Below are 14,979 nucleotides of genomic sequence, written 5' to 3' on the forward strand. Positions count from 1 at the left end.
ACAACTGTTGCATGAGATGTTGTGTGTACTGGGTGCCTGAGCCGTGGCCACGACAACTCCCATTCCTGGATTTACACCAGGACTTCCTCCATCTGGTTTCCCAGTGTATATTCGTAAGACTGAAGGTACACAGGACCTACATGTCCCACCTCTTATTTGCTCCGGTGGACATGAACATGTGTGTGATATAAATGTGTAGGGAGGGGGCGGGGTAGAAAAATGTGGTCTGATATTTGTTCTTCAGAGAAAATAAGCCAAGGCTAATAGGTCCGAGTTTGAAATTATGAATCATTTTTGTTTTGATAAAAAAGGTCAGACTCGACCACCATAAAAGGGGTCGGTTGTCACGATGCACAGATAACACAACAATGCCCGGGTGAAATATGACAAGACTGCTGTGCTTTGACCAGTGAGAACAAAAAGGGATTTGACACCTACCTGTCATGCCCGGAGGGGTTTTCAAGAATTTCCCGTTGAAATTTTGAATCACCACATCACACTTCTCTGTTGACTCCATCCTGACAGAGAGAAAGAAAGAGGTGTCACGTGAGGACAATCAGCTCCGTTTGTCACCGTTACACATCCCACGAAATGCGCGGTGCGTCTTGAAGAATGTACTGTACGTGGATGTGTGTGCAAGCAGCTTCGTCCCACAATAAGGCCGAGCACATTAAATGCCTGCCTGTTGTGCTTGTTTGTCTATGACTGAGAAATGTGCGTGTTCACGTGTGTGTTTGTGTGTCTTCTATGGTGTTTCCTCCCCTTTGTCTGCCTTTAAAAGCTCCATTCAGTGTGATCTGTCAAGTGTCATGTCCTCTTTGTCTAGCCCCATTGAGCTCTGCTCACCCAATCACAGCTCAATGACTAATTGCCTGCTTGGCAAGCAAAAAACAATGTGTGTGTGAGTGTGTGTGTGTGTGGGCGTGCGCGCATGTGTGTGTTTAGGAAAGGAAATTGCTGACGTGGGAGAGAGACTGTGTGTATGCTTGGAGTATGTGAGCATGCATGTCTGTGTGTGTTGGGTTTTCTGCACATAGACGGTGACCCTGAAAGGACTGCGAGTTAATCACTGGCACGTGCCACGGTGTAACTGACAAGACCACACACACACACACACACACACACACACACACACAGAGAGAGAGAGAGAGAGAGAGAAGGGTGAAGGAGCTCAGCATAGAGGAAATAGCATACAGAATACAGTTGTAGGATTCCTGCAAGATTTCCTTTGTTTGTAAATGGCAGGAACTCAACTCAGCATAATGTACACCAAAGAAATGAAGAGAAAAAGGGAGATAGGGTGATAACTACAAATGCATATTATGTGGTGCCTGATAAGTAGTTTTAGTTCGCCCAGCAGCAGCTAACGTTTGAATCCATCTACGCGTGAGAGGTGTGTTGGATTCGTTTTTTTTTAGCAATAAAACAACAAAGTGCTTTGTGTCTGATCATCTTTCTCTTCCACTATCTGATCTGTTGTATTAACAGTTTTCTTAATTTCTTGCGACGGTAAAACAAACGGACAACGACAGTGAAAAGAGTCCACGTCGGAGCCAGGCTCCACCATTATTCAGTGGATTTAATGATAAATGTTTCTGACACTCTAATGTAGCATTAGTGCTCAAGAGGTTATAATCTCTTAAAAATTTCAAAATCTTTCCAAAACTTTCATCGTTGCTATGGAGACAAAATAAACAAAATGAACGGGAATGAATAAAGAACGTGATAAAGCGATCACCCTCCAGCATGAAGGTCAAAAATTGATGTGTAAGAAAAACAATCTTATGACTTCTTGGTACTTCTTCTTTTCCGAGGGGACATGACAGTTTGTGTGACCGTGTCTCTCTGTGCGTACCTAGCAAAGCCAACTCCTCTGCTCAGGCCGTTGGCATCCCTCAGGATCCGTGTGGAGATGACATGACCGAAGGGCTTCAGCATGTTCTCCAGCTCCTGCTCATCCATGGAGAGGGGCAGGTTTGAGATGTACAGGTTGGTGGGGTCTTGCTCTTGTTGCTGTTGGGAGACACAGTTAACAGCAAAGCTATCAGCACATTTGATTTTGCATAGACAACAGGTTTAAACGGGTGACAGAGAGAAAAAGTTGCATATTTCAGTTGGCTCTAATGCTTTCTACGACCTCAGAAAAAAAGATACTTTTACACTATTTATTCTCGAAATCAAACTTCACAAAATAATTTTCTGAAAGATCACCAATACAGTACATTTCCATGTGTATGAGCAGTTGAACAGTACAGATGTGGAATGTATCCTCATTTGTCATTGTACTGGTCGTCACTTCCTTTGTGTAAGATGCTCAAACCGAAGGAAGTGACATAAAAGAGTTCACTAAAGTGCGGCTTTGCAGCAGCAAGTGCATGCAAAGTTGAGGCAGCGCCATTCAAGTTTCCTATTTCCATATTTATGACTGAATATGCCCCAACAAAAAGTATCTGTGAATTTAACTCCAGCGGCAAACTCTCCTCAAAAGAGGCATGAATGTTGTTCTGAAAAGGCAGCACAGCTGCTTCTCACACACAGAACCCCCCCCAAGCAATCAGCAAACCCCCTTAGGATTCATAGGTGTTAACCGAGTTGCATTACAAATTTCCAAGGCAATGAGGGAACTTCCTCCTACTGTGCCTCTCAGTTAGTAAGACTGTAGAACTTATTTTTGTTCTATTTAGCAGCACTCCATAGAAACAATCCTCCCAGAGAGCATTTCTAAATCACAGACGGGTCGATGCAGGAGAAGGTTTGATGGAGTGAATTTCATTTTTTATATCGATGCAGCCAGAAAGGAGGAGTCACAGAGACACAGGTCTTTAATAAACCCTACGCAAACTACATTTGATTTGAAGACCCTCCTTATATTTTATAATACTATTTGGATATAGTTCCCCCCAGAATGCCTTGGTAATGCATCATGTTATTTTATTGCTATTCTGGCTTTATCTCTCCTCCATGTCGTAATGTATAAATGATGGCTTCCGTGACAACACACACAACAATTCACCACACATTATATTACAATAAGTGCATAGTGCACCAAGTGCATGGGAAGTCTCAAATACAGAAAGCCAAAGAGCAAGTTAAACATTAGTGTTTGCCCGATCTGATCTACTTCTGTGCCGAAATGTGTTGGTGCATTTGATTGCGCTGTTGTCATGGAAAATAAAAAATATGTGTGCAGTGTGTACTGCACACATATCTAAGTAAGGAATTTCTTCAAATAAAATAGAGTTCAGTTAGAGTCTGAAAAGTGAATTAAAGTGATATATGCGTGTATGTGTTTACTTGGGTGAAAAGATGCCATATGTGGCTCATTATGAGCATAAACATTTCCTTCATCCATGGAGGCTTTCTTTTCGCATGCACCAGAGCTGTTTGATTTCAACAGTGGGAGTTCCAAATCTGTCCGACTGTGACCAAAGGCGTCCACGTAATCAGTAACTCAGATTAACAGAGAAGCTCCAGTGAAGAGGTCTGAAATATTGTGCCTTCCTTCTCAGTCTGAATATCTCTCCTCCTCAGCAGGGATTTTCCTTTGGCAAAGTGTCCAAGTACACAGAGTGGCACAGTTGTCTTCCCACACAGGGCAACGGGCTCTGCTTGTGTGTGTGTGTGTGGTGAATTTATGCAAGCAGCAACATCAAAGGCATAGAGGCATCCGTGTCGGCTGTCTACCTGTCATCGATCTTAAAGAGTTACGTCATAAACAGCCAAGACCATGAAGGCCTTTTACTGGAATCACAGACATGCTAACCTACAGTTAGCCAGCGATTTCAAAGACCGGTGACCATGTGATCATTCAAACATGAATTGGTGTCTGCGTTACTGCATCTGGTGTTTCAAAGAGTTAGTGTCGTATTCTGCAAACGTTGCCTCAATGGTTTAGAGCCATAGAGCACTGCACTGGTGTGATTCAGTAGCATTGTGCTATGCACAATAAGAAATATTGGCTTAATAAGGCCTGGGTTGAAAAACTGGAAAAATAAATACCCACTTGGTGTGATAACCCTTTGGGGAAAAAGGCTCTAAGAAATGTGTCTGCCAAAAAGATGATTCAGCATTGAAACAGCGGCTAAAGCTAATCAGCCCAAAGCTCATAAATTGCACATCCAAGTCACAGGAATTTAGAGGAGGAATCACTAAAGAAACAAATATGTATCCATGGGCGTGTCATACTGTCATTCAAACGACTCGGAGCACACCTGAAGCTCCACTCCACTCCGCTTCGCTTCAACGTCTCTCTGGCTGTGGAATCTGTCACTATCAACAATAACTTGCTCATCTGGCCGTCTACGGAGGCAACCTCTGTGCCTGCAGCACATATAAAGGAGTGGGGTTAAAACAGAAGATGTCACGTCCCTGCGGTCAATGGAGTTGCAAGCGAGTTTCATGCAATGTTTTGCACAAAATCTCACAGGGGGGGGGGGGGGTTTCCCAATTTTAGTAAAAAGTGGGTCAGCCGTTTTGTTTCTGCACACATTTTTCGTACACTTTTCAGTTACTCTAACAAGGGGAATAAATACCGATTTGACGGAAAACAAGGGGGACGCCATAAACTCTCCTGCAGTTGCTGATAATATGCATCTCTCCGCCTGCCAGAAAACATCATGTTTATTCATGTTTACATGCAGAGATATCAAAGGTGAGATGGGTAAGAAATCAACAGGGGTGGGTTATTAAAGTCACATTACACTATACACCACCTCCAGACACAGTTGGCTATGAAACCATTTATTTGCACAAGGACATCTGGGACATGAAATGAAGTACTTCGGAGCACCCACATGTGAATGAACTCTGTTTGACTTTGCTCAAAGTCGCTTGAATAAAGTTACTTCTCAGGGATATCTCACTCTGCATGTTGCATATGACTCACCTCTCTCTCTCTCTCTCTCTCTCTCTCTCTTCCCCCTTTCCCTCTCTGTCTCGCCCTCTCTCTCACACCGAAACATCTGTCATGTGCTGGAAACCGCCTCACACCAACTGTGCCTCTCGCTGACTCTGTGGCCTGTCTGCCAGCCAGTCAGCCAGTGTTTTCAGCCCCATTAAACCTCCCCGCTGCAATATTATAGCAGGTCCGCACCTCTTATCATGCTACCTTCCTGGTTACCCCGCAATGCATCAACACCTGCCGAAGAGCTAGAGGGTAAACAGAGGGCAAAGCAATGGTTAAATGCCTGTGCAAAACAGCGGCTGGGTCCGTACACTAGATGGATGATTGTACCCGAACGTCACACTTCTTTGCAATAGCGCTTGTATCTCCAACAGCAACACGTCACAACAGAAACCCACGGCACATCACGGTGCCCCGCAACCTTGAACGGGAATGAGCGGGTACTGAATATGGATGGATGGGAAGGGGAAAAAATTAAGGAAAGACATAGGCCGGGAAATGCTTTAAAAACAACTTGCAAGAGCACTTCCGCAAAGAAGCAGTATATGATTATGGAAATGAGACATTCTATTCATTGCACGTTGACTGCTTCCTCTTACATTTCATGCTTGTCTTTTCGCAATCCTGCTCATTTCCTCTTTTAATCCATGCATTGCTCCTGCTCATTTGCCCTCCTCCTCTTGTCCTTTACCCCCGTTCTCCCTATTCTCCCTTTGTCTTCCTCACATTCATAACTAATCTCCTATAATGGTAGCCTTCCCGTCTAAATGCTTAATTAATATTTAAACATCAGCTTCTTTTCCTTTCCCTTTTACCTCCTTTCCCTCCTCCATATATTTAGTCCTCATTTCCATTCATGCCTCTTTCTCTCTTTGCATCTTTCTCTTCCTCCAGCCAAGATCTTATATTTCATAATGATTGTCTGAGTGTCTAAACACTCTCTAACGGCTTAATCAATACTTAATGAACGTACCATAAATACTTTATGAACCCTAAACCCTGAAATCCCCAGGGGTTCACGATCCATGCAGATATACACATTTCTCCATCTTCATGATGCCTTCAGGCTCCGTGGAATCTACACTGGATACTGATTACCTCAACATTTAGTCTCTGTTCAGTTCACAGTGAATTACTGTTGGAGGCGACTTCTTCTAATGTGCATGTTTTTGGTCCTGTGCAGTAGGTTTGTAGCATTAAAGAAGTCTCTCTTCTTTCATTGTGCAGAAGGTAGAGGTTTGGTTTCTCACATGCTGCTTTTCTTTTGCTGCGAGGATAAAGGAATTCAACCAACACTTGTATCCGAGCTAAATTGGCTACAGAGACAATTAACCAAAGCTAATTTAACAGTTGAGCCAAAGCTCAAGCATCATTAAAACTGGGGTTGGAGGTTTTTCAAGTGATAACATTCTCATGTAAATATTCAGAAGCAGAAAGGCTTTTATTTTCAATTCTGAGGCTCTCTAGTGGCTGTGAAGCATAAAATAAACCCTGACTATTAACAAAAATGGCTTTACACTTGACAAAGTGATAGACTGACTACGTTTCAACGTTTAATTCCATTTTATGACAGGCAGAACATTTCTCCCCTCTCTGGGTTGCATCGCTGCCTGAGTCTACACCCTCTGCATGACTCATTTTAAGCAATAAGAGATGCCTTTCTATATAAAGGCGACTACACACACAGTTCTCATATTATGTAGGCAGACACACAAAGTTATTACTCAAGTATTTGCACGTTTGCTTCACCTTCCCTTCATCCCTCAGACATGTCTCACGTTTGCATTGCTCTCTCTCTTTATTTGTAACACAGCTTCTCCCTTCTCCTCCCGTCTTTCTCTTCTTTTCACCCCCACCGTCTCTACTGCGTGTAATTTGTCACAGAGTCAGAGCCCAGTGCAATCAGTGCTGCACACCACAGTGTAGGCTACTCTTCTTCCAGCGGTCCAAAGCCCGAATCAATCACCCGGACCTGAGACACTGAAGCTGTCAGAGAGGGTTGGACAGAGATAGAGTAGAGGTGAGAGATTGAAAGGGGGGGGGGGGGGTGAAAGGTTGGCGCTGGATATATAGAGAGATAGAAAAAAAAAAAAAAACCTGGGCCAATAAAATAAACATGACTAATTAAAAGGAAAATACTTCATAGATAAATGACAATAGACTAAAGATTGTGGATCTCTGTTTCAGTTCATTCTTTAGACAGAGCGCACAAACATCACTTATCAGTGTGATCCCGAACAGCTGAGTTCTTTTCCTGTGGTTACTTGGTTGTTTTAACTTCTTTGTGGAGTTTTTGTCAGCCAAAATCCCCAAATGTGGCATTTTGACGCTTAGAAAAATGCCGATCTTTCTTATCTTGCTTGGCTCCACCATAAACAGGCCTGTGATCACTTGGGGTTTGAGATTACAATGTTGGTTGACTGGCCGTCGATGGGAAGCCAGTTAAGAAAAATACTTTTTTGAAGAGCAATGCTGTGATGTATGAAATGTATGAACATGGACCCCCAAAAGCATTTGACCATGCCAAGGCACTGCAGTAACACAAAAAGAAAGCCATGCGCATGGTCTCCATTCACACAAAACTAAACACATTGACTTTGATTGTCCAGTACACAAACATCACTCACCCTCCATCTTTCTTTTCTCCTCTTCTGTAGTAATGAATGCTGTAATCAAAGCTAATGGGACTCAGCTGTTGGTCAGTCTAATTACCTGGAATGCAGACGGATGATCTGGGAGGCATGCACACGCACACGCGAGGACCATGAAGCTCACGCTGTGCGCACATACTAAAGCATGTGTGCACATGAATGCACGCAGCTGTTAAAGGTCGATAAAAGCACACGATTCGTTTTTCTTTTTGCACGTGCGATGTTTTTGTTCAAGTCAGTTTCCGTGATGAAGGGACTTACAGAGAAAAGCAAGTTGCCAGATCCACACATAACCTCTCCTGTCTTTATTTACTGTAGTTTTATTCACAATAATCTAGTTAACTTTAACCTGGGCCATCACTTTCATTCATGATGTTTATTTCTAACCGAATTCTGTCATTTGACAAAGACCGAAAATCTTAAGAAGTTAAGGTTTGATTTGAAAACAATCACACAAACGTAAACCACTAGAGAAATAACCTTGAGTCAAAGTTCTGAATTACTTTTATTAAAAGATATTGTTTAAAAGCATTTTTGTGGAAACACTTTGTAGAAGGCCAAGGGCTCTCATCACCTTGAGTTCCACAGTTTGTCATTTTTGAGTCAAGATGGGGCTGATTAAAATGCTGTACAGAATATAAAACATTAAAGAGTGCCTTCCATCCCACATATTCATATACAATCTGGAAAAAAAAAAGGAAAAACACTGACTAGAAGATCATGAAAACTTTCGAAAAAAAATCTCTTATGTGTATGATGAATGTGTCTCAGTGTAATCCGAGGCCTTCTCAGCCCGATGTTGTGTTTTCTGCTTGAAAAGGGATCCGACTTTAGGAAAAAATCCTTATTCTACAAGATTAATGGGGTCCAGAACCACGAAGGCCAGTTGTCTCCGACTGTAGGTACGCACCCTGATGACGCTTTGAGAAGGAGCTGTGTTAGTGTGCTTCAGTCTGCATTTGAAGCCGCATCGTTACTGTGAGGCTTGTTCCATGGGGGGTCAATGGGAGTCATTAACAATGGCAGCTACGCATACACACAGGCCTACGAACAGCCATTAGAAGAAACATAAACACGCCAATAAACAGGGGTGTCACACTGGGTCGAGATAATCAAGGCAGAAGAAAAGTAGGAGGAGGCGAAGGGAGAACAAATGGAAATAAAAAAGATAAGAAAATAAAGTGAGGAAGAGAAAGGAATGATGAACAGAACTGAAACATGTACAGTTGCAGCGTGTATAGCTTTACGATTCACTAGAAGAAGCCAACTTTTTACAACCAAAGAAATGATCATAGAGGAGACCTGGAAAGTTAAAAGATGGAGGCCATTTGAAAAAAAATTTCAGAATAGTTTGAAAGTACATCGGGATTTGGCTCAGAGGGGAGTTTATCATTATATTACTAAATGCGTTGTAAGATAGACTGATTGGTTGATGCATGAGAGTCTAGATGTCTTGCAGTATCTTGACCATCCATTTAATGCCTTAAATATCCACCAAACTGTTAAGATTTGATGGTCAGTGAAGATACCGGTTCATCAATTAACAATAAGAATCTGTCAAATGTTCTTGTTGTCGATCCGCATGATTAACTATTGTATGTTAGATTGACTAATTGATCATGGCTAGGTCCATACAAAGAAGTGTATAATGAGCAGAGAAATACACATTGATCTGGTGTCTTTCAGTCTTTAATGAGCCCCACTGGCAAAAGAAATATATAGAAAATAAAAGAAGACCTAAAATTGATTCCTGGGAAACACCTCAGAACAAACCAAACTGATTTGAAGTGAACAGGTCAAGAGTGTCACTCAAAGCCCAAAATCCTATGTGCACTGTCTGCAAGCGACACTGTGAAGATACACGTCCTACTCTACGACCTTAATGACTCAAAAACTACCTTCACCCTTCTCTTTTCACTCAATTGCGCCTCAATTTCCTTTATGTATCGGATCATTTTGTTACAAAACATTAAGTCATTAATTACATTACATTAGATTACACATTATGTAGACATTGAGTCTATTTTCAGAATCTAATGTAATCACCGCCTTGTTGGAGGCTGAGGAAATCCCACCATGCATCTGTTGTAACCGGCATTTGAATATTTGTAGAAAAATAATCCTCATGGGTGTAAAGAAACACAATGCTAGAGTTTAAATGAGGGGGTTTAAGGAAAAGGTTGCATACTTCATTCACACTATGATTGCACTGCAGTAAAGGTCTGAAAACATGACCGTCGTATCATCCAAGGGCGTATAACACTTGCATCACTTATAAAAGTTACACGAGCTGGTTCATTCGCCGTATTATGGGTTGTCCCACCCACACCGTCTACCAGCCTCGGCTATAAAGTCCGGGAGGAGAGAAATACTGGTTTACACGTCAATAAAATACCTTTTTCATCAACTGTGTGTTTCTCACTACATTGCTCATGTTGCAACCCAGCCATTGAGGTGAAACACATGTATTGTGTGTGAATATGTGTGTGTGTGTGTGTGTGTGTGTGTGTGTGTGTGTGTGTGTGTGTGTGTGTGTGAGATGGCATAAGTTAGATGTCCAGAGTGCCATCAAAATAAAAGGTAACAGGTTATTCTGCCTGCACACATTTCCCTAGATATTATTGGGCTTCCCGTGAGAGAACTTCATTGCTCAAATATGCATCTCTCATTTGTTATTCACTCATCTGAAATGGCTGTTAAAAGTGCTGAAATTCAGAATTTAGGGCATTTCTACTGCCTCAACGTGGCCCTCATATATCGACTGAATGTCATACAGAGACCCTTTTAAGTGTTATTTACCTTCAATACCGTTGCTCATGCTCTCCCTGTTCGTGCCATCATCGTCTCAAACGCCTCCTGTTCAGAGATTTGTTAGACTTAACCAAGTATCGATTTAACAGCAGCAGCTACATGTGCACTTGGGTGATTTTCACACAGTGTAATATGAATGACTGAGCAGCAGAGTCAGGGTTAGTGGATATACACGCGTGCATGTTGTCTTTTTTTTTTGCACTTGACACAATTTCAGCGTGATCGATGCCTTTGTCCCGCAGATCCAAAGCTCTAAATCCGTGGCCTGTTGCCATGGTTATCTCTATTCGAAACCGGAGGGATTAACCTCCAGGGGGATGGCTTGGAGGAGTGGGAGACGGAGAGAGGAAAAGTGTGAGCGAGAGGAGCAGTACAGGAGAGACACAAACAATACGCCGAGATACAGAGATGGACATAAATATAGTGACGGAGATAATATAGGGGCTAAAAGTATGGAAAGGTACGGGTTAACAGTCGCATTACGTAATCATTTAAAAATATACATCCACAGTGCTTTAGCAATATAACAAACAGCCAAAGAGAAAAACAGTTGTGACTGACTCCATTCATCGCAACCAAGGTGCCAACTTCGTTCCCTGCTTAGAATATGCTTTGGTTTGGATCGGCTTGCTTTGGCCATACAGAAACCACTAGCCTTCATTTTAAAACTCAACTTTGGGATTCTCCCATTGAAAGGCTGCTTTTCCATTACTGCTACGCTTTATTATGAGAAACAACAAAACGTGGCCACCGGATCACACTCTACGTCTGGCAAAGGGTCTTCTTCATCAAACGTGAGTCAGTTTGAGCCTAAGCCCAAAAACACTCACTCTGCTACAGACGTCACGTTCAAAGCAACATGTAGGGGAATTCATTTCACATGCGGGCACAGAATCAAAGCCTCCGTAGCCATTTTTCATCAGAAGGTGGCTTTTTGAAGATACAAGTTCTTTGCAGTGCGCAGGCTTTCTGTAGCTTATGGTGCGTGTTGCTGTGGAGCTCAGATGTGAGAGCGGAGATTTTCTCGCCATCTTTAGATGTCGGGACGAGGGCACCGGGGTGCCAGCTGACGGCTTGGCGGACCAAGGTTATTTACTTTTAGAAAGGGAAAACCGGCCTGAGTCAGCAAATACTAAAAGGCAGCCACACACACGCGCACTCCTAAACCCCCGTGCAAAGACACACGCACACACATGCACAGACAGTCCCTAGTAAGCCCACACACACACACACACACACACACACACACTGCCAAGAGGTTAAGTAGGCTCCATTGCAGTAACACTACTGAGAAAACAGCAGCCTAATTACCATCAAATGCTTCACCAAGGACATGTCATAACAGCGCACACATTCATTTTACCTGTACAAACCACATTTCCCCGACCACCAGAGCTATCGAGGTTTCCCTGAACCAACTAAACTGATAAACTTTCGTACCCTTGATAAAGCCCAGTCATGCAGGCACCCACCACAAACCAGCCTGAGCTGTATTTCGGCTCGCAGCAGTGTAATATCCCCAAATTGACAGATATAAGATTTCATAAAACAAGAACCCCATTATAACCAGTCAACCATATCATAATGAGGGTACTATCAACACAAAAGCCTGTCAATTCACTCACACAGACACGCACAGAGCAAAGAGAATAGAAGGAAGGACATGTGATTTACTATAACAGCATGCGAGCACAGACCCAAGCACCTCTACATTTAACATTCATAAGAGCAGCCGGGAATTTCTTTCCACCCGTTGAACCATGGCCACTAATGTCCAATCTGCCGTCCGGAGTCAGAATGTGAATGTTCCTGATCCAGTGCCAGTGGCAGGCAATTGGATCTTCTAAGCTCAAGCTATAATCTATTATTTTAAATTTGAGCTGTAAGACAAAAAGTACGCAGGTGGTGGTACCGAGGTGATGGAGCATGTGGTGCAAGTCCCATGTTGACTGCATCATCCACCGACCCGTTAGGCACCGCCATGTAGGCTTACTGCAGGAGGGGCCCTGTGATGATCTTCAGGTGGGTCATCACCAGCGTCTCAAAGGATTATGACCACAGGTGTCAGGACAACCGACCTTCATGCATTCATTCACCTTCACCCGCTGCATCGTGGGGGGGGAAGGCTTCACCTGGGGACACCAAACCTCCCTTTACCGGGCCACATCTACCAGCTGTGATTTGAGGGCCCAATGTGGGGATGAATGTGTAGACGTACATATGCAAATCTTTCATCTGAGTAAATGTTAAAAGGACCAGCGGGCACTCAGGCATTATCATTATTCCTGGAGCATCGCCGTTTATAATCGACAGGGCAACTGACCGCGAGGAACTTGTGGAGAAACTTTTCCAGAGAAAGAAGGAAAATGTGTGATTGAATGAAAATCAAAGATAAAAAAAAAAAAGAAAAAAAAGAAAGACAATCGAATAGGTAGAGCAGACAGGCGGGTACGCACGGCAGGAGAAAAAGCCTCATTGGTTTGCAGTGGGCATGTGCAGAGTCAGACGTACTAAAAGGTTACAGCGTTTGATTTGTGATCTCTCTCTCTCTCTCTCTCTCTCTCTCTCTCTCTCTCTCTCTCTCTCTCTCTCTCTCTCTCTCTCTCTCTCTCTCTCTCTCTCTCTCTCTCTCTCTCTCTCTCTCTCTCTCTCTCTCTCTCTCTCTCTCTCTCTCTCTCTCTCTCTCTCTCTCTCTCTCTCTCTCTCTCTCTCTCTCTCTCTCTCTCTCTCTCTCTCTCTCTCTCTCTCTCTCTCTCTCGATCAATGTCTGAATTATGCCATCGGATTGTGAATAGGCGACTCTGCTGCCTGCCCAATGATGAACAACAAACACGCCTGGCCACTAATAACAATGAGATGAGATGAGATGTGGGGGACTAGACAGCCAATCAGAAAACTTCACAACATTTCAGTCAGCCACTCCTGCTACAATGTTGTTTTTCATTCGCATGCACTTAAGAGTATGCGAGGAACAGACTCTTTTCTTTTTTTTCCCGGCCTTTAATTTCCATCTTGCACGTCGTCCTTCTACTTGATCACTCTGGATTCCTCCCTCTCAGAGTCCAAGCTGCCCACTCCATATTCACTACCTCCTCCCTCAGTACAGTCCCACACCCTCCCTCACATCAATCTCTGCATCCACCCTCCCTCGCTCCAGCAGCCCACTCAAAGGCTGATTCCACCGAGGGAAAGAATGTGAGGAGAGGCGTTTTATAGTGGTTTCCAGTTATCTCCGTTCTTATAGAGCTGTTCTCTACCCAGCTCCATCAAACCGAGCACCACCCCCACTCTCCGGCTGCCTACTCTATTCCTCTTCTGTTTGTGGCAACATTTCCCTTATTCCTCTTTGTTTTTCATTCTCTCCAGGGTGATGTTGAAGTGATCTGAAGGGTTTCATTCCTAAAAAGGGACTTCAGTTGAAAAAAAAAAAAAAAAAACACAAAAATGATGCTGCTCTAATTCTCTTTTAAAATGAAAGTTCAAGTTATGCTGTAGTCCAGAGGTTTGTGTTGGGGAAATGTAATTAACTTAACTTAACCAAACTGAGAAACCAACATTATATTTTGTCTTAAAATTAACTGTTGGGCCAGTATGTTAATTGTTACTTTCAACGGAGATATTGGAACATGATGATATATGCTGAATCCCCAAATAATAAGCGACTTAATTAATAACCAGGAACTCATTCATATGAAAAAATGTAATTTTTGCTAATCTCTGTGATCAATTCAATTCAATTCAAGTCAAGACAACCAATGAAAGCGCATTTGTTTCCTAAAGAGCAGGTTGCACTTATCGCCTTCTAAAAACACAAAGAACATTTCTCAGTGGGAGAAGGATTGAATTAAAATGAAAATGATCGTGGTAAAATTTCACACATTTGTAACAAAGATTCTGTCGACTATAGAAAACAGATCATAAGTGGAGTTATTTTTTCTTCTGATAGCTGGAGAAAATTATATCTCAGAAAAGGAACAACGTCTCCCCCTAAGCACTACAATTGTTATTTGAACAGAACACACTGCAAGTATTTATCAATTGGGAACCTTTGGCTGCATTGCTTTTGGCTGGATATTTTTGGATTTCTTTAAAATTGACTGAAGACTACAAGCAAAGTATCTTGATGTATGCAAGGTAACATACAGTTACTTATAACAGCATCACTATATTTATTACTTTAACGAGCACTTGTTAAAATGAAAGCAGTGCCAGTTTCTTGTCTTCATCTAAAGAAGCAACATTTTATTTGAACTTCTTTCTAATTTTGGGCTCGGAATCTGAAATGTGTATGTTATCGAACAAGACATGTGGCCCGCGATAGTCCAAAAAATGATAATTATACTTAAGGCGTAAATGTCTTTGAGTGTGTTCGCTTTGTGTTTACACCATTTTGTCACAACCTATTAAGTATGTTAGGCTAATCGCAAAAGATTTAAGTTATGGCTGCAGCATTAAATCTGCGTGCCATCCCATTTGATGGCATGATGCGCAAGTTAATGCAGCAAAATCAAGAAACTGTTAAGTGTCACCAGAAATGATTGTGATTGCTGTTATTATAAGATTATTTTTGTCATTAGGAATGGCACAGAGGACACATTAATCAGCCAAACACCC

The 14,979-nt window shown here is 42.5% G+C and overlaps 1 protein-coding gene across 1 annotated transcript in view; it reads right to left on the reverse strand.

Moving 5' to 3' along the window:
* The window catches only part of LOC119197408 (RNA-binding motif, single-stranded-interacting protein 3-like), an 87,068-nt gene that overhangs the window by 22,828 nt on the left and 49,261 nt on the right, over positions 1–14,979 (reverse strand). Inside the window, exons 5-6 of the mRNA XM_037453675.2 lie at positions 1,856–2,013; positions 439–518 (exon numbers count right to left, since the gene is read on the reverse strand). Of these exons, the coding sequence (XP_037309572.1) occupies positions 439–518; positions 1,856–2,013 (238 nt within the window). The remainder of the gene's footprint in view (positions 1–438; positions 519–1,855; positions 2,014–14,979) is intronic.

Source organism: Pungitius pungitius, chromosome 11, assembly GCF_949316345.1.
Source record: "Pungitius pungitius chromosome 11, fPunPun2.1, whole genome shotgun sequence".
NCBI lineage: Eukaryota > Metazoa > Chordata > Actinopteri > Perciformes > Gasterosteidae > Pungitius > Pungitius pungitius.